The sequence below is a fragment of the Chroicocephalus ridibundus genome, chromosome 14 (genome assembly GCF_963924245.1).
Source record: "Chroicocephalus ridibundus chromosome 14, bChrRid1.1, whole genome shotgun sequence".
NCBI classification, from domain to species: domain Eukaryota; kingdom Metazoa; phylum Chordata; class Aves; order Charadriiformes; family Laridae; genus Chroicocephalus; species Chroicocephalus ridibundus.
In genome coordinates this window covers 1,953,630-1,974,262 of record NC_086297.1, presented here as the reverse complement: position 1 = coordinate 1,974,262, position 20,633 = coordinate 1,953,630, and the positions used below count along the sequence as shown (strand labels likewise).

The 20,633-nt window shown below is 41.3% G+C and overlaps 1 protein-coding gene across 1 annotated transcript in view; it reads right to left on the bottom strand.

Annotated features, from left to right (window-relative positions):
• Positions 1-3,509: 3,509 nt before the first annotated feature.
• The window catches only part of GNA13 (G protein subunit alpha 13), a 29,871-nt gene continuing 12,747 nt past the window's right edge, over positions 3,510-20,633 (bottom strand). The window contains exons 3-4 of the mRNA XM_063352249.1: positions 13,245-13,295; positions 3,510-8,517 (exon numbers count right to left, since the gene is read on the bottom strand). Coding sequence (XP_063208319.1) covers positions 7,945-8,517; positions 13,245-13,295 — 624 coding nt within the window. The 3' untranslated portion in view covers positions 3,510-7,944. The remainder of the gene's footprint in view (positions 8,518-13,244; positions 13,296-20,633) is intronic.

Here is a 20,633-nt window from a genome sequence, read left to right as displayed (position 1 = left end):
GTTTTATAAAGGGCATCACAGATTTACGTCAAGCAGGAACTGAGGGGTTGGTAGCATCGCTCTGCACCCAGCGCCCGCAGCCAGCCTGCGCCCGGGCTGCAGCAAATCCCCTCTTCTCCCAAAGTGTTGTGAGTGGGGATGGGAGAGAGGGGGGAGGAGACTCTGCCTGGGTCCTCTGCATGAATAGAAGAGGAAGTTTTCCCCTTAATTCTAGACAATTTTTTAGCAAATGCCAGACATGACGTAAGAAGGCTGCTGCTGCTGAAGGCTTGCTCAACTTGCTCCCGTGCAAATCCTCATGCTAATAACTCTTTGAAAACGCTGGTTTCACTGAAGTTTTTTTGTTTGCTTCCTTTTTTTCTTCGGGGAAAATGGAGACTACAGCAGGAAACGGTCATCCATTCGACTTTGGATTAATATAAGAGGATGCACCTCTCACGGAAAAAGTGCAAAATATTGCGCCAAGGCAACCACATAAAGATCCGTACCATTTATAGACATGGCCTTTTCTTTCTATAAAAGCTGAAAACAAAGACCAACTCCCAGGCAAAGGCTGTGGGTACGCAGAGCACTCGGCGTCGAACCTCACCCCGGGGCTGGTGATCGCAGCTGCTAATTGTGACGTGCTTCCTGCCATAACAGCCCGATGGGGCGGCTGCTGCAGGTCAATTATTCATGGCCGGTGGCAACCCACAAACATCGTTTGCATGGTATACGCTCGACATGGAAACAGTCGCTCGCTCTCTCAATCAGCGCAAAAGGCCGTCTGGGGGAGTGTTAATGTGCCTTTTTTTTTTTTTCTCCCCTACTGCTTCCCTTTTGTATCTGATAAAGGGGTGGCTTGCTTCTACGTAGGAGAAGTTGACTGTCTTCCAGGACACGTAACAGAGAGAAGACAGGACAAAGCCTGTGACGTGGCTAAAAGCCATCCAAGGTTTATCCTGGTGCTGGACAGGAGAAGCGGGAACCAGGCACGGAATTTGGCTCTCCCCATCACTGCCCATCAGTGGGAAGAAGCCTGGGCAGGGACTCAGCATCTTCTGTACAGGCACAATCCGCTATAGTAAATATTGGAATAGTGAGCCGGGAAAATTTACTTTGCTAGATGCATAAGGTCTTGTGCTTCCTCCAGCTCGCTAAGTCTTAAATTAGTAAAAACCAGTCTGCACCGATCAGCGTCACCTTACTGGGTCACCAGGTTTCAATCCATCCAGGCAGAGAAATGAGATTTATTCACTCACTGCATCTGCTGACAAACACGTTCCTACCTTATTCTCCGGTGCCCGACCGCCCCCCTCGCCTGAGGGACAGCAAAGGCACCCCTTGCTGCCCACAGCTGGCGGCTGGGAGGACACAGGCTTTAAATATTAACCTTCGTACGGAGTCGCAAGCACTCAAGCAGACCTCTCCTCGCAGCAGCCTACCCCAAACCCAGGTTTGTCAGATCCAGTGCTCAACAATTAATCAAATTCTGGGCGGCCTGCGTGGAGCGACGCAGGGGCCGGAGCTTGGCTGCAGGCACAGGCAGGGACCACGTCTCCCATCCCGGTGCACATCTCCTTTCTGTTGGATATTGGGATTCCTGATCTTCCAGCCTACTGAATGTCTCACCCTCCATTTTTAAATGTGCGTAAGAACCCAAGAGAAGAAAGCAGAGAAAAGAAATCCAATACTATCTAAAATTAGGCATAAATAAAACAATATCGCAGAACCTTGTGGGACTCGGTCTATCTGGACCCTTCTATTAATTTAATCTAATAATTCACATTTCACATACAGTGAAAACATTTCATCTTGTTGTGTGGAAAAAGCCCAGCAGTGCATTAGGTGGGCTGGCCAGAAATAGCAGCACCTTTTTTTTTTTTATTTTAAATTGAGAAAAAGCAACCGGCAGGGTCTGCCCCAGGACAGCCTCCTGTCCCGTTTCCAGCTGCGTTCCCCAAAGGACTCTGCTCGCTCGGCAGCTGCTCCTCCAGCTCTTTGCCCTTCGGGGCAGCTCCCCGGCAGGAACGGGATTCCTAAGGTCGGCTCCGGAACCTGCACGGCAGCCAGGGAAGAAGCTCTTTTGGCAAAGCTTCTGTTTTCCTTCCCTTATGTCAGTTATTGTGCAATCGCCGAGTAACTTTAACAGGAAGGAAGAGGCTCGAAAACCCAACCTACATTCAGCAGCACATGCAACGAGGTGTTCTGGTACATCAAGAGCTTTGTGAAAGTGAAGAAACTTCCACTTGCTCACATAAATCCTGGGACACACTTCTTCCCTGCCCCTCTGTCAGCTCGCCCCACCGCTGCCAGCCACCGTGCCGGGAGGTTATTGGGGTCTGTGGGATGCTGCTGAAATGTCCACCATGCTGAACCCAGTGCTAATGAGAGCTTCAGTTGACAAGAGCTTAACCAGAAGCCTAGGTGAACCTTGATGCAATTACGCTGGTAATATTGGGCTTAAAAACCAAACCAAACACCATCTGTTAAGACAAATTCTCGATGTTGTTAGCTTTACTCCCTGACTGCGTCTCAGGAAATCAGATGCAAGGAAAAAAAAGCTTTCAAAAAACCCCTGAAGAGAATGGTTTTCAAAGTCAGAGCAACATCACAAATGGTGTTCAACTTGACATAACGCTTCCGAGGCAAAAAAGTGGTGAAGAGATGAGGCTGTGATTCCTCAGAAACACCCTCCCTAGGAACAGGCAGGACCTGGAACGAGAAGCGCACCACGGAGCCAGGTAAGTTTCAGGCCATGGAGAGGTTTTTAACTCCTGGTTTCAGTGAGCGGAGGTGGCTCCTTCCCGCGGCAAACTCTGCTCCCCAGAGCGCAGAGCCTGGGCAGAGAGAGCCCGCAGGGTCCCAGGGATCCCCACACCAACCATTTCTACAGTTTATGTATTCTGATTATCAAGACACACAGACGTTGAGCACTAGCTCTATAAACAAGCATGACTTGGGCCGAGTATTTTGAGATGTGGCGCCCACAGCACGCCAGCCGAATCCAAGGGCTGTTGTGGAAAACGAAGCATCTCCGGCCTATAAAAACTGACAAGGAGAAATCAATGTTTTGCTGCAAAGCATCGCTTCCTATTGCAGCCAGTTGCAAAACAGCCAGTGATGCCTTTCTAAAGGAGGCAGGGGCTGGTTTATTTAGAAAACAGCTTAAAAAAAAAAAATAACCTAACTGCAATAACGAGATACATAATTTATACAGAGGCTTGCCACTTAGAACACACACAAGCGTCATCAATATTTTAAATATTGAGTACCAAACTGGTTGTCAAATGCAAGTCAGCAATTTCCTTCTAACTCTCTCCTGGAGAGAAGGGAATTGGGCTGAACGAGAACCTGGATGAGCACTGTTTGCAAAGAGCTTGCTTGAGACCAGAGACTAACGCTATCTCATGTTTTATTTGAAACACAAGAGGTGGCAGGAGCTAAGCAGCTGGCCTTAGCCAAACACAACAACAACAACAACAAAGTCACTTGGCTGCCTCCACACATTATTAATTTGAAAAAAATAATTTCGTAATACCAACATGAGGCTGTATATGTTTATTCATCGTCAGTAATTTTTGTACACAAGGCAAATATTAATAGCTGAAAGGCAATGCTTTTGGAGAGTATGTACAGAGCAATGTACAAGCGAGTGTAAGAGGTTTTAAACTATTAATCAATTTAACCATTTTATAAAAAGGAAGTGATGCTTTTTCTTCTAAGACCTCCCTTAGAAATAATTTATTGCCAATCTTAAACTAAAACAAGGAGAAAAAAAAATTTACAATAAAAAGTAGTCCCTGGAAAGTTTATAAAAAGTTAAACATATAAAATTGTAAGCCACAAACATTTATACAAAGCTAATACAAATCTCGGTTTTGTTAAAGATCTATGAGGTTGTTACAAAATATATTTTTTACATAAAGGCTTCACGTAAGGTAAGCTCTCACTGCTACTGAAAGCGCAGGAAAGCGGTTTTAAATAGTCTGCAATTCAACTTATTTTCAAGTACAATGCAAAGAAATTGCAAAATGGCACTGTATTGCAATGCTGTGTAATTAAAAAAACAAAAAACTACATTAATGGTACCATCAAACAGACAAGACCTGTAAAGTTAACTTGTGAACAATTCGGTATGGCATGAAACTTCTGATCATTTTGAAACAGGAAATGTTATTGTTGGAAAATGAACCTTCTGCAACCGTCCTTAAAAGAGAAATAACCAGAGAAGTCTTCTGCTGGCAATGGAGATGTTAAACACGCACAGTTCTCCGTCGACACGCACCAAGTTGCTCCCACACACGGGGAGCAGATGCAGTTTGCCCAAGCTACCCCAGACTCATCGTAAATACTGCTACTAGCCAAGTGTCACGAAGCTTGAAACGCCCACCCGATCTGAGCAATTCGCTACAACAGTTCTGATGGGCAAAACTGGAAGCTACTTACTAGACAAATGAGTCCAATATACAGCCTTTGAGATCAAAGAACCCCCCTGACTTTTTCTTTTTTTCAGAGCAGATATTCTAGAAGAAAGCTTAAGTTTTACACAAACCGATGGCTTACGCTCCCACATAAAATATATAAAAAAACCTAAAAATTTTAAAGCCCTGATGAACAGCTGCAGTTTTCAGGCATCAATCAATTCTGTTTAACACACTGCAGCAGGGAACAGTCGCTAAAACACCAATTTCACCTTCAAGTACAGGAAGGCTGTCCAAGACAGTGGTATATCTCCATACGGTCAGCGATCTTTTTAAACAGAGCTGAACCCTTCAAAGAGAAATAAGAAAGTTTTGGGAAACTTGATTTTCTACCTGCTTTCCCACCTTCACTGACCTTGTACCACAGACTGGTTTACGTGAACAAGCTTCACTCTCACTAGCCAACTGTGACTCATTTGTTTGCTTCAGGATAAAAATCAGTCTGTTCAAAACATCAATCCTCCAACTCTTGTACCAAAATTATATCCTGCTATAAAGAAATAATATTTAGAAGCAAATCGAAAAAAGAAACACAACAGTACACGCTGTGCTCCTTTTCAGGTAGCTAATGAAGAGTAAGTTTGAAGATGGAAAAGCCCGACGCCGACGGGGTTTGTTTAGCCAGGATGTTAACATAGGAACCATGTAAACAGTGACATCAAGGTTAGTTGCCTCACCCCCTCTGAAGAAGTGGGAGTGGGAAATGCGAGTGATTTGACTCAGTCTTTTCATTAAAATAATTCATTTCTGCCTGAGATTCATATAGTGCTTATCTACCAGGGCCTACTTTGTCAGAAGTGACCCAACATTGCGGGGTCTGCCTTGCCGTCTTACAGGCCCTGGTGTTCACAGGGAGAGTGATCTGAAAGGATTAAAACCATTTTCTTTTTGGTGTTGGTTCGGGGGAGAAGCCTGCTGAACTTTTTTCCCACTTTAGCTAACGTCAGAAGTGCCCAGCACCTTGGTGATACTGACTATATCCTTGGACTGACATCATTTTTTGGACGATTTTTAGTAAATGAACAGGTCCCTTGACAAAAAATTCATCAATATTTTACATACCGGGAATTTGTCTAAAACAAATTTGTTTAATCTTCACATAATCCACCATCCAGTCTTTAGCCTTTTCAGCAATCATCTAGTCTGACATCCTGCAAAACACATACTACAGACCCTCTCCAAATTAATTATTTTATTCAGAGCAGACAAAATTCTCTTTTCAGAAGAGAAACTTGTTCAGACAACTGGCAGCAATGGGAAACTCCTTCTCTTGTTGACTAACAAAGGCATGGATTTGTTCGACTTCTGCTTTCCAACAGTGGACTTTGAGGCCACCAGACAGAGGTTTGTTGTCTGCTCATGCAGCATTTACAGCTAACCAAATCAACCTGTCACCCTTCCCCAAAGAGGGAAATGGAGAACTTCTGGACTCCCATCACAGGTATGTTGTCCAACCCTTTAAATAGCCTCACTAGCCTTTTTTGAGGTCTCTAGTTCATCATCCTTCTTGAACTGCTGACATACAACCCAAAGACATCAAACCAGAAGTAATCATATCCACGTCCAGCAAGGAGGCAAAACCTACATTAAACATCGCCATCTAAAGATTACATTACTCCTCCTGACATCAGTGTTGCACCCAGACTTTGTTTAATTATGCACTGTGACTTCTCCCAAGCTCTTTTCAGAATTCTTTCCTCCCAAAATACTGCCTTATTGCAGAAATCGCAGACTAATCCATGACTCCTCATTGGATGATATAAAAAAAAAAAAAAAAGAGGTCTTTCAAACCACCTAACTAAATAAAAATACACTATTCCCCTTCTACAGTCAGGAGAACGAGGTACGAAGATGTTACAATCACAGTAAGTAAAAGGCTAAGTTCAGAAGACAGGCGGCTTTCCTATGTTCTAGCAGGGACACTGCTCCAAGCAGTGGGAATATTATGGCACACCACTTGCCACACGTGCAGTATGTTAATAAAAATTCATTTAAGAGTCTTGGCCAGCATCATGATCCACAGGAATTGGCCAGTTCCATGGGGCAAAGTGGCAAGCTGAACTGCCCGTGTGACACTACAGCCTGGGGGAAACTTGGTAGCGGCACTGCTTTTTAAAACACAAGCTTACTCTCTCATGTTGTAGTATACTGTGTGGTGTTTGAGGATTCCTGGGCAAGAAGTGTTTATTATTTTTTTTAATCACATGGCAACGGTAACAACCTCCCCTAAAAAAATATAAAAATGAAACTGCAATGGAACTTTTGGTAAAATATTCTTCGTCACAAGCAGCACTCTGGAGTACGCTGTGCAACATATTTGGCTCAAGTACACTTAGGATTGCTAGACCCTATTGCAAAGTCTCAGAAAGAACCTCAGCAGCTGAAGCACTTTCTGCTGTGAGATGTTCTTTTGTTTTTCCAGAAGGAAACATTCATCTTCATGGTGTCAGCTACACAAGGCCTCTGCTGGGAACACATACGCTCACGTAAGGCCACTGAAAATACCGTAGGAGGACAGAACACAAGGAGGCACTTAGGTTTGCAAGTACTTCTATCCGTCACCAAATGCTTACTGATTAAGATGAGGCACACTGTAAGAAGTCATGAAGAAAGGAAAAATAAACCAGTGCTATATTAAAGCGCTTCGAGAACAGGTAAGGTACCCACACGTAACATCTGGTTAGTGAAGATAAGAAATCCAAGTTTAGCTTGCTCCCCCTTCCCACATTAGAACGTCAAGAGGACCGTATCATCGTGCTCTGTGCTTTGCCATGGCTCCAAGAGGTACATACAACGCAAGAGTGAAACCGTGTGCTGTGCCATTCGCCAATTCCTCATCACTAGACTTCTGCCTGCATTAGTACTTCCTGCCAGATTCGTCTGAGGCTCCCAATCGAAGCATTTTTAAAGCATCTCCTAGTCAAACCCCATGCAAAGATAAATACTTAAACAGGAAGTACGTTACAGCCAGGAATCCTAGCTTCAAATAGATGATTCCAGCAAGGGATTTATGGGATTTCTAACCAACAATACACCTGAGAAATTATAAGTCAGCTATGGTTATCACAGTCTTCATAATGAAGTTAGACATGAAAAGTTTCTCCCCGCCTTAAATTACTGCCACAGTCTAACAATTGCAACAATTTCACTGAGGTTTGGACTTGGAATTCTGAAGGTGGAATGAATTTTCTAGGATAACATACATGTTCTTAACACGTCAAATTCATCGCTTTACAGGTAACTTAGACATAGGTCTGCTATAAAATTACAACTTGAGTGAACTTGAAGCTACACTGGAAGAGATTAAGCCTGAATTTCTGCAGAAATTGGCAATAATGTGTTCAGCAGCAGCTTTTAGCCACAATATCAAGAAGTCTGACAGGATCTGGATTTCTCTACTCCTGCTGTAAACTTCTAGTTCAAAAAAAAAAAAAAAAACAACACACAAAAGTTACTCAAACTAAAAATGTCTTTTTGCACATCACTGTAACATAAGCTGCTTGAGATTGTCGTGAAGGATGGTATCCTTGACATCGCGGAAAACTAGCCGTATGTTTTCTGTGTTAATAGCAGTGGTGAAGTGGTGGTAGAGGGGCTTCTGCTGCTGGTCCCGGCGTTTAGTACGAAAACAATCCACCAGGAATTTTTGGACATCTGTTAAGCAGTGGGGATCCCCTTCAAACTCTGGAAAATAGTCTTTGATGCTCACTTTTTGTACTTTTTCCTCAAGCAAGTCCGTCTTATTTAAGAAGAGAATGATTGAGACGTTGCTGAAAACCCGGTTATTGACTATTGTTTCAAAAATGTTCAGGGATTCTGTAAGGCGATTCGTTTGCCGATCCTCCATGAGCACTTGGTCAAATTCACTTGAGGAAACAAGGAAGAGTATTGATGTGACACTGTCGAAGCACTCGAACCAACGTTTCCGTTCTGACCTTTGGCCACCTACATCAACCATTTTGAAAGGAACATTTTTTATTTCAAAGTCGTACTCATGAATCCCTTTTGTGGGTCTTCGTGCCAGCAGTATATCTTGCTGTGAGGGAAGATAATCCTAGAAAAAAATAAACGGAAGTTGGCCAATTAGGATAGAAGTCACAGGCACGGTGATCACAGCTGACTTGCAATCGAGAGAAAAGCTTGCAGAGGAAGAGCACAAGGCTTTGAATAAACATGCACATTTATGTATATTTATATGCTAACACTGAATCATTTTGGCAAGATTTAGAGTCCAAAGCAGGAAACACACCCAATATTAAACCGAAACATGTACCCCAGAGAACTGAAGCTTTCCATGTGCCACATGACAAGGATCCATAAACAACCTGAGAGGTGTATCATCAATTCCTCCTGCCAGTTACCCTCCTTCTGGGTTGCTTTAAGCTTTGTTCATCCTCATCCCACAAAGCTGGGAAACACGCTGGCTGCCAACACTGCAACGCAGCAAGTGGGGTCTAAACCAGGTTTCTCAAATCAGTAACCACAGTAATATTCCACTCTTAACTCTGGGCACTCGGCTCCTGCGTGATGTTCTCGTGCATACTGCATGACTGCTTCTAGGAAAAAAGCTGCTGCACTAAGTAATTTTTAAGGCAATCAATTACGCCAGAAAAGCAAAACCTAAGCAACACGCCATGGATCTTTTGCACCCAGCTGTATCAGTCCAAAAAGTCACTTCTATTAGCTGTGTGCCCTGCCTGTGAGCTCGCACAGCCTGATTTTGTCCAAAACACACTGTGCAATTAGAGAAACAGGAGAAGAAACAGTAGCTGAGGGCAGCAGCCTCTTCCCAGCAGTACAGCCTAGGAGGGCACCCGAGACAGCTGCACCCTGAAGCTCTCCAGACTGCCTTTCCCCCAGAATTAAATATGCGGGATAAGGGGTTTTTTTACTATTTTTTTTTTTAACTGTTACATGAACAGTCATCATCAACAGATGCAGATGCTAACAGGAAGAGGAATTCTTATTAGTCAGCTTTCAACAGCATGAAATTCAAGACTCATATTGGGGATTTCTTCATTCTTAGAATTACACTTTTGCATACGGCCACGTCTTTCTGCTGTTTTAAACAGCATCTGTAGTTAGCACATCTGTAACAGCCGGCTGACGCTGAAGTTTAAAGCTTTGTTCTTCACTTGTTATGGAAACTTCCTTACATTTTTCCAGCATTTCTCACAAATTGAGAGTGATTTAGGTTTCAGAGTTGGAATTTTAGTCTCCCCTTAGTGAATGATCTACGATCTTCCTTTGAAAGCACTAGTTACCAGCCTTGGAGCCTTTATAAAGATGTGTAAGACCATGGCCCAGAAAGCTGGGGTGGGAGAAACAAACATGTGACTACATGGCAATTCACATACTAGTATTCCAAGTTTAAGGGACCCGGGCAAGTTTGAGCCATAGCCTTTAAGGAAGCAATTTTAAAAATCATGAACCAAGCGTAATGTTCTAGAAACCCAAGGATCATTTTGCTTTATGTAAGCTCAAAAGTGAAACTAGCTGGAGAGAGGCTGTTTTGTTTGAACTCTTTGCTCAAGCTGCCCATGACTAAGGCACTGCGTTTATCATGGCATGAATTACAAAGCTCTCTGAAGGCCAGGCTCCCCACCCTGCACTTTTTTGCTGTCGTGCTGTTACGCATCCAAAGCCCGTACCACCTAAATCCGCAGGAGAGTCGAACTGCTGAAGCAGTGCCATGTTCTCTCCAAACCGAGCAACAGACACAGGCTTCCACCCCCTGTCTGATTCAAAGAAGCAACTTTAAAGGGCAGTAAGATTTTTCTCTTTATGTGTTAAATTTATCTTGGGTCTTTTCTACCAAAAATTGTTAGAGAAGGAGAATAATAGATGAATACAGCAGTGACCGTATCAAATACCACTGGGCACACGTGAAGGGATTTAGAGTAAAGCGGACAACTTTTAGGCAAGAGAACGTCGCAGGTTCAACACTCATTCCATCTTTCACACAGGAGCATATTATCATTTACTATTCAGGAAGTTAGTCTCAACTTCTCAGAACAAAACCACAAAGTCTTCGGAAAGCTCAGGAGTGATGGCAATTCTTCAAGTAAATAAAATCAATTAATATAATAGGCAAAGCCATACACACCTTCAATACTGAAACAAGAGCACAAAGCAATCTGTCCCAGGAGTTGGCCTGTGCTGTTTACTCAGTAAAGCTTTCAAGAACAAGGAGCTTATCCCTAGAATTCCTGACAAATTCCCTCTCGAGTATTATTACTCATTTTAAATTCCTTCCACACTGGCAACCACAAATAAAATCCTTTCAAGTACTTTCAAGTTCTACAAGCACAGAAGACCTACCATGTTTTATGCCGGATAATGGCTACTCTGATGCAAAGAGTCTGCAAACGAGCGCGCTGGAAGTCAAGTGCTTGGTATACAGCTGGCATCTGGCTACCCAAAACTAAATACCATAACTCCTAAGAAATCTCCCAGTATTTCAGTTATTTTTTTGGACGATGATTATGTTTTCTCCCTTGTGCCCTACCCTTGGGATACTAGCAGCATGCTACTGTAGCAGTTCTGAACTAGCCCCTTTCTCACTGTTGATCCCCTTCTCCGTTATCTGAAGACTGCAGCATTAGGTGAGTATTTTCCTCGGACGGTATTATTTTCAAAGTCCTTTCAATGTTTCACCATTGTCAATCGGCACTTTTCCTGCAAGCACCCCCAGGCATGCTCTCCTTCCCTACACTTAGCCCAATCTTACATGTTGACCTTTTTCTGTTTTACCTTCTTCCATTTTTGGGTTGTTGGTTGTTTTGGGGTTTTTTTTGGAGGTGGGGGGTAAAGGGGTTTTTTTGGTTTTGTTTTTGTGTGTGTGTGTGTGTGTGTGTGTGCGTGCGCAGCTCTTACCAAGGATAAATACTGATATTGACTCAGTACATGTGCTTTCTTCCTGAATTCACTACCGTCTGTTTTCTTCTAAAAGACTTGTTTTGGTTATCAAGTAGCTCTTTTGGCTATCACATCAGTCTGCCTACTTTAAAACTAGAGTTTAAGGCATGAATAAGATCCAATCACAACATGGAAAGCAATGTCTCTCTATGAAATACTTTGAGTACATATAGTCTGCACTGGCAGTTGAAATAACAACAAACAGTTGTGAGGAATCCAGCCGATCCCACGTGTACGTGCCAGCCAGCTACTCTTATTTTTGCTGATCTGATTAAATCTGAACATTAAGTTCTTTTCCCTACATGCTGTTATCATCAGCTCCCTTTTGGCAAGAGGCATATGAGCTCCCTTTCAGCAAGAGGCACATGAATCGCAGGTCTAGCTGTTTATAAGCAATTTAGTTGCAGCCAGCCCAGCTGTATCTGATAACAGATAAGAACAGTAAAATACTTATATTAATACAGTTTGGGGAAATAATCATTAGACAAATCTTGTCTATGCAAGACAATGTGTCTATATGCAAGACAAATCTTGCATATAGGTAAGAATAAACCAGAAGAAAGTATCAAATCTTTCACTCAGTAAAAAAACTTGTCTAGCACTTTTTCCACAAAGACCTAACGTTTTCTATGATGGCAGATCTTGAAGAGTCCCTCTGTATCTCAACACCATTTGGTGTAACTTTAAACCAGAGAAGCTGTAATTCAGAGCTCAGCGTTCCCACAGCAACATCAGTACCTACAATAAGTGTGCGTATCCAAAAATACAAAAACCCCTAGTGACTTCAAGTTTCATGCTTTAATCACAGAATGGACGAAGGTTTCTAAACAAAGAATTTTGAAAAGAAGCTGCACAAATCTTTACCCAAAAGTGCACAAATGTGTGTGTGCATGGGGAAACCCCAAACCTTCAAAACTAAAATGGCATTGGATTCAAAGGCCGTGAGAAATCCACCATTAGCAGAAAATCTAGCAGTTCGTTAATGTAACTGCAGGTCTGGTATTGCCTTGTAACTCAAGACCAAATCCAAATTTAGAGAGCAAGCACTGGAGTTCTCAAGCAAGCTATCTGGGGAGCGTATGCATTCTGCAAGATTCTGCAACGCTACCAATGCTGTAGTTAGAAAAGTGACAGTTCAAAGCAGAAAAATAGCCTGGCTTAATATTAAATTTTTATTTGTTAAAAAGAAAAATGAAATTAAGCATGATGTAACAGGATTCAATTGAAATGGTTTGGATTCCTTCATCATTTGTTAGCCATCAGCTGGAAATGACCCTGGAGAAACTGCCTCCCCATGGAGTTCAAGCTGGCATCCCATTTTAAAGGCAGTTTTTCCACATGCCATTTCTGCAATACACAACTAAGCATCTGCATACAACTTCATTATCCAAGCAGCAACCAACATTTCAGTCAAAAAGCATTCTACAGAAATTTCAGCTTTTTCTCCAGAGAAAACAGATTTTATTCTGCACCAAGTTTGTTTATTTTAAAGTAGACACTACAGAAAGGTACCACTGACCTGTGCACTGATTTAACTTGGTGTTCCTAACTGGGTTTGTAAAAACAAAAGCAGTCATTTTTGTTTGTTGAAGTGCTACTTTAACAGTCTTCTGACTGGACAAGCATTTGTAACTTGTTTTTTCTTTTTTATTCAATTTCTACAGAAGTTTTATTTCCAGAAAAGTCTCTTGGCCCTTGCATTGCCCTTTTGTTTTGACCTGTCAGTGATGAACTGGTGAGATAATGAGACAGTCAAAGTTAACTAAAGTTATTTGAGTCGACACTAATTGCATTTCATCTATTTAAAACCCAGAGATCACTAAGACTACTTAAAATTCAAGAGTGAAAAAAAAAGGAACTTACTTGTTCTCCAAGTTTATCCAAGTTGTCCAAGAAATACTTTACAGATTCCCCCTAAAAACAAAGCAAACGGTTATTTAAATAAGTGGCACACTTGATCTCAACAGTTTACATTCTGAAGTCCAGTTAATTTACTCAAACAGATTTAAGTGTTGTAAGCTTTAATCACTACCATTTTTAAGCAGCTATCCTAAGAACACAACTGATGTTTTATTTTTAGGCCAGTTAATATTTAAGCTTAAATGCATAGGTAGGCACATTTATAATAGTTAAATTCCTACAAAGTTTAGAACTGCTAAATAAATCCTGCAGTGCTGTCAACAGGGAGTGTCAACGAAGCAGCCACACCTCCATTATGGAAAGATACATTCAAGTATTCTAACCCTTTGAAGAGTCTGCGCATACAGGCATTCAGGTACAGGATAAGTTAATTTATAACTGCATTGCCATACAATCCCATTCATACAGGTATTCCCCTGAGCACAGCAAATGACTCGCGGAATAGTGAGAAACCACAACAGATGAAGCATTTTACTAAAGTTTCCTATCAGAAACCAAGTTGGACAGGAACTCCTTACTCTGGGAGTAACGAACAGAGCTCCGCACTGCCATAGTGCATGGTATCACCCCTACTATACAGGTTATCTTCTGGACTCAAGCCACCACTGTCCTTGCAAATAGTAACAGCAGTTTTTTATCCCTTCAGTAATGTCGAACCAAAGATTTTTTTATTGTAAGCCTGATCTACAGTCAGCTCTCCAGAACTCTGTAAAGGTGCTGGGATTAAGGAAGAACTCTGACACGGATGGCGTTGAACATGAGTTCAGTTGCAATAGATAATGTACTGATTGAATTTATTGCAAAGGAAAGTAATACCTTTGGATTCTTAGCATCACAACACAAGCAGAAACACGCTTCCTTTTGAAAGCTCTTGATTACCAAGCTGTAATTTATTTACTTTATAGTAAATACAGAAAAGAAACCATCTGTGTTTTCACTCTGCAGATGGAAGAGCAAGAATTATGACTGAATTTTCTTGATGATATTCAAGAAGCATCCAAGGCTGGGGTGATAACATCCCAGCCAGTCAAGTGGATTAGGACAGGAGTCACGCCCTCATAATCACTTCCTCTCACTTGAATTTGAACTCTGCAAACTTACCTAGGAAGAATATCAAACCTCAATATTAAACCGTGTCATCTAAGCAGCAGCAAAATAGGGTAAACACCAGTCTAAAAAGGGTTCTGGCAGACACATAAGCCAGGTACCTTTGCAAGTTTTATAGGTACTAAAAGAAGTTACATAATACAAGTAGATACCGCACCTTTAAGTGTGCAATTTGAACATCAACTCTTAATTAGGCAAGAGCGGGACTGTGGTTGAAACATGCCTTGTGCATGACACACCTGCAGGGAAGGAAATCCAACACAGTTCTACCACTTTATTTTACCTTTTATTTGACTTTACCGATTTTCTCTAGGGTGACAAACTGCAGCAGTAACACTAGCCATTTTAAAGCCTGGCGGCACACAGCAACAACTGCTTGCAATGACGGCAGTATTTTACACCTACATCTTTTTCAGCACTTCAGAAATCCATTCTAGTCTCAATCCTGTAAGGAAAGTGTGCGGGGAAGTGCATTCCTATTTCACAGAAAATAAAGATACACAACCTTGATGCACAAATTGATCAAGCTTCCCAAGCAGGAGTAACAGTAACAGAATTCAGGCCTTCCAAATACTAAGACCACTGTCTGTAGCTGAGTGTTAAGACAAAATAAAGTTTCAGATCAGACTTAATTTCTTTTTTAGGTCCCCATAGGAGTTGGCAACCCTCCCTCCCCCACAGAGCTCCGTACAAATCAGCCAGATTTCAGACTCATTAAGTGAAGGTATTTATTCTAGAATACCTGGGCCTCAGAGGCTGTAAGTATGCGCGCGCGTGTGTGTGCACACATACATATATTTTAATCTTAGACAGCTCTTTTTTATACTACTTACAGCAAACCCACTCTCTAAAGAAGCATCAACTCCGCAGTACTGGAATGCACAAGTTACTACCTCTCCTTTAAGTCCCGGGGCTTACTGTTACTGCAGTGGATTGAGCAGTTGGAGCAGACAAATAAGCCACAGCCTGTAAAGGTTACAAAAGTAGCTTCCCAAAAGAGGGGATTTCCTGAAAACACAAATGCAAAATACACCGGCCTGCAGCAACGGCAACACTCTAGAGCGCCACACGTCCAACAGTAAGGCAACTGCCAGAGAGCACACCGAGAAGACAGCTTGGCTTTCTAGGCGTATTAAAGTCAATGTCAGCCAAATATCAAGGTGGCCATTCTGAAACTCAAGAAATTAAACTCCAAAAGCAATCAGTTACTAGTATAATACAGCTAATAAAGTGACATACCAGTTTCCCTCCACCACATCTTTGGCTCAGTCACTGGGTTCCTCTCTTATGAAAATCTATTCAGACAACTAATACGACACACCAAGCAAGTGCCGTTAACATGACCCAACTCTGTATTTAAGGATAAAATTTGTTCAATCATTGGCTTTTATTGATTTGCATGGCATCAAGAACTTAAAACAGCTTCAAATTCATCATCTGTTCTTCCATCACATTCCAGAAACCTCTCCATATCACACAGCTACAAGCCAGTGCCTTGACTAGTTGTAATTTTCTATCTGACCTGGACATCTTCATATTAGCAGGCTAAGCTCTGCTAACTACAGACACCCTTGAACAGCAAACTACCACGACTAACAGATTGTTATCAGAACTCACTACTGTGGAACTGAAGAGTTTTGACCCATTTTAAACAAGCTTCAAAAAAGGCAGCATTACAAAGCAACCAAGTAAGACTTCTGATCCTTTTCCAAAGGAGTGAACCTATATATTTTACGCAATAATGAAGAGAAACCTACTGAAAAATCCACCACAAAACAACCAAGGAAAGCCTTAATGCCAGCAATTGTTAAAACTGAGTAGAAAATCATCCATTCATGACCCTGTATGACAGCAGCTTCAAAGACAGCTCCTGAGTTAGGCTGCTTTTTCTTGATATTAGAACTAGATCTCACTCTGTAAATCGATGACAGTGGCTATATTTAAATGGCTGTATTCAACAGACAGTTGTCGTATTCTAGAATTTCCCTTTACACAAACTGTAAACTCTCTGGTTCACCCGAGATGACTAGAAAAAAGAAACTGGGTTTCCCCACTCTGCCCCACTAACTCCAGTGTGGCTCACCACGTCCAGCCCCTGCCACATGGTTGTTGCAGCAGTCAATCTGCTGCCATCATGCCACAAAGGAGACACACCAAGGACAGAAATCAACAGGAGACTCAGAAACTTCAGGATCTGCCCCTGTTAAAAAACTCTATCGTTTTCCATTACATTCCCGTTGCCTTCACACCCATGTTCTGTGAGCAGACACTATGGAAATTTAAATTAAAGATCTAGTAAAAAAAAAAAGTGATGTGAAGGTCTTTAATTAGCCACAGGTGAACTTTTTTAAATGCAGGTGAACCCTTTAAAGCAATTTTTACAGTTGAGCAGTTCTGAACTGCAAATTTCTGAAGCGTGGTTGAAGGTTACCAGTGACCTGTTCCCCTGCAGCAACCACACCATCGAGCCTTACTTGTCCACTGCTCACTTCTTTCTACTAAACGTAACGCACAGGCTGAAGATGACAACAGAAGTGACAAAGTCACTTGCAGGCTTGAGCGCATTTCTCATATGCATGTTGACATACTGCAATAAAGCAAACTTCTTGAACACACCCCAGCACAACAGAATGAATGGCCTACACGTCAGCTTCTAAGATCTTCCAGTGTTACGTGACTGCACTTTTGTTCTTTTAATACAGTATTAAAATAAATCATATCAGAATATCAGATTTTAAGCAATCAGTTTGCTTGTAGAAGATGCCCTTTTTTGTTCAGATGGGAGTATACACAACTCAGCTGCAGCCCCTCAGCCTCCTCCTGATTCAGAAATGCATGTAAACCACAGGAAGTTGACTGTTAAATAACTTTATTCATAACTGTCAAGTATTCCATTTTCAGAAAGGTTTGATTCAAAACAGCTTGTGTGTCTCCTGGAGTCTTGTGATCCTTACCAAAAAAAAGCCAAACCAAGTCCTTTCATCGTGAACATCCAAGTGATTTACAAGAAAATACCACTAAACCATGTTCTTATCAAGGTACTTGACATTACAACAACGGCTTCCCTTACAACACTGCATTTATTTAAACTAGTTTTGCTCATGCCTGTACAATGAAATCCCTCAAGATTCGTGTAATGCACTCTTTCTACAAATACAGATTACAGCACACATTGGTCATTTACCTATAAGAAAACAGCGTCTTGTAGCTGCTCGTGTGGTCTTCTGAAGTAAACCAGATCAGTTATCTTTTATAAAGAAAACACGGCACAGAGAGAGATTACTGTCTAAAATGTCACTAGTTAATGCCTAAAGCAAAGTAACCACAAAAATATTTTTGGGGAGGGAAAAAAAAAAAAAGACTACACGAAATACACAACAGATGAACACATCTTTTAAACCCAGGAAGTGGCACCAATTTATTTGGTTTCCATGAAAACAATGTCAGCAATCTAAATATGATTTGTTGAAACTTTAGGATAGCCAAATGGCTTTTTAGCTGTTCTAGGGGAACACACACATTACATTTTTTCCAATAGCAATCACTTTAAAAAAAAAAAAAAGAGAGAGAAAAAGCATCAAATAAAGATTTAGTCATCACAAGGTTTAAAGAAAGAAACGTACAATTTATCAAACCATCTATGTTTGGCTGCAGGTTCAGTGGAACATACTGAACTGACAAGACTTCTTAAGTATCTGAAAGAAATAAATCAGATATTTAAAGAAAATAGGAGATATAATTTAGTAACTCTAGATTAGAATTGTAGGAACTACCAAACATTTTTCTCTTCCTGACCTTACTTGAATTTCTGTGAAAGGAGAAACAAAGATTTCCTATTTTATTTAATAAAAAAAACCCACAAAAACACAAACAAACAAAACCAACAACATAAAAAGCTTTTAAAAAAGTCTAGTTTGTAATAAGAACAGGCAACTACAATGTTTTTAGGCTGGCATGTACTTGCCTAAATTGACATGCAAACCAAACCATACGTAACATGGGAAATGCAGCTTGAAGGAAGAAAGATGATGGAGGAATAACCAGAGCCTTGAAATTCTGCATCTTACAACACCCTAGAAATCCTTATAGCATACACTTCATTATGGGTAGTTTTTTTTCTGTTAGAGGCTTAATCCAGATAAATCCACATCTGAGGATTTTGGCAAAGAATCCAGAGAAAAGACTCTAACCTTTATTTTCTTGACACCTCACCCCAAGCTGATTCAAAGGAAGACAGACTGCAAATCAATACTGCTGCTACTGAAGTTCCACCAGATGTCTTCTGCCATTTCAGTAATAAGCACAGAGATAATTAACGGAGAAATGTTTCAGTCAAATCAATGCATATTTCCTAGTGGGAGAGGTATTAGAGCACTACAACCTCCTCCCCCTACACCCAATCAAGGGGTGTCCATAACATTACACAAAAGAGGCAGATGATCCAGATGATACATTTATGCTGTGAATGCACCTAGCCCTAATTATATTATTGAGCTCAAATCTGTAATTGTCTTGATTGTTAGACCGGTAGAAGTTGAACCTAGTCTGATGTCAAGACACTGAATTGGTCTGGTTTCTTTTTACTGGCCTCAGACTTGGAGGTAAATAAAATAATCTTGGCTCCTTCCCAGCTTTCAGGTTTCTATAAATTGACCTCTTACCAGTCACGCCTCCCAGTGCTTTCTAACGAGATTTCTCTTTCAAACATGCCCTAGTCAACACGACAGGACAAAACTTCTACACATCCATACCTGTAAGTTGTTTATTCAAGGAACTAAATTGAAAACCGAGATACTTTCCATATTTTATAGCAGCAATTCGGCAACTTGCTTGGCATCTCCTCAAGTGAGGGGAAACAATTTGTTTCCCAATTGCCACTCCCATGCTCTAACACTTGACATAGTGCTCTCTGTATAAGCAGCAATTTTATTAGCAATGTTTCGGGAGTTTACAATAAGCATATACAATAACTAATTTTTAATAAGGGTGCTAAAGGTATTTAGGGAAAAGTGTCGAGGTAAGCAACAGTATATTTATTTATCAAACTGCAAGTCTGGGTCAAAATATTTGAGTGTGTGCTAACACAGAACACATTTCCTGGAGAGAAGTATGTTTCCTTTCTGTAAGTGTTAATTATGGCCAAAGTTATGTTAAAACCAACATAAACTGACACTCCTGCCAAAACAAAGCAGTCTCCATTTATGCCCACAGGAGCATGATTGCAGCCAACTGCTCCGTGTTAAACTAATCCCTCTCTCCTTCAGAAGGGAGAGAAAACTGCTTTAAAATGGCACTGCATTAATGGAAGCATTAATGGACCAGCTTTAAAAGGGCTAAAGCACAGATACAGTAAGTCAAGATCAGACATTTCAGGATCTCCTAGCTTCTTCCTCTCCAGGTCAACCACTTCAATAGTCATTTTAAATCTGATCTGCCCATTTCCAAATAGAAAATTTAAGTGCATGGGGATTAATTGCCGCTTCTTCTTAAAACTGGGGAGTTTCTGACCTAGGCTACATTTGCTTATACGGGAGTACCAAATAATCGTGTTCTCCACCAATAAACGTCACAAGTGCGTCACAGCTCATCCTACCTCTGAAAGCACTATCCTATTTCCTCTTTTCAGCACTTCCTGAGTGCAGCTCAAGTTGTATTTGACTTTTTTCAAAGCAATCAGAACTGCATCACATGGTATAGAAGTGAAACCTGCCTTGTGTTCGGTCACACAAACTGAGTATCTGTCCTAAAAAAAGGAAAAGCTGAAATCCTGACTCACAGAAGTAATCTTTTGTAAAATCTTTGGGTAGCAGAACAGAATTTGTATTCACAACAGCTGGATCACATTGGGTGGAGGGTGCTCAACAGCATGAAGCTACAAAAGCACCAAGGGAGGAGCCGCACTAAGTTTATTTCATGACTGACATTTTTATCTTGCATAATGGTGTTAACAAAGAAAGGTGAAGGGGCTTAAGAAGGGTTTTAACCCAATAATATCCCTTTAATCTATTATCCCCTATTTACCATGTAATCCAATTAATCCATAATTCTCAATGTGGGTAACAAATGGAGAGAGACAGAGCACGCCAAGCTGAGCTCTTGCAATACGACTACCCGGCAGCATCTGCTGTGGCTGCCATACCCAGAGAGAGGAGGTAAACCATGATACACACAAATTAGTCTAGAACAAAATATTCCAAATAAGAACTAAATACTCCAAACTAATAC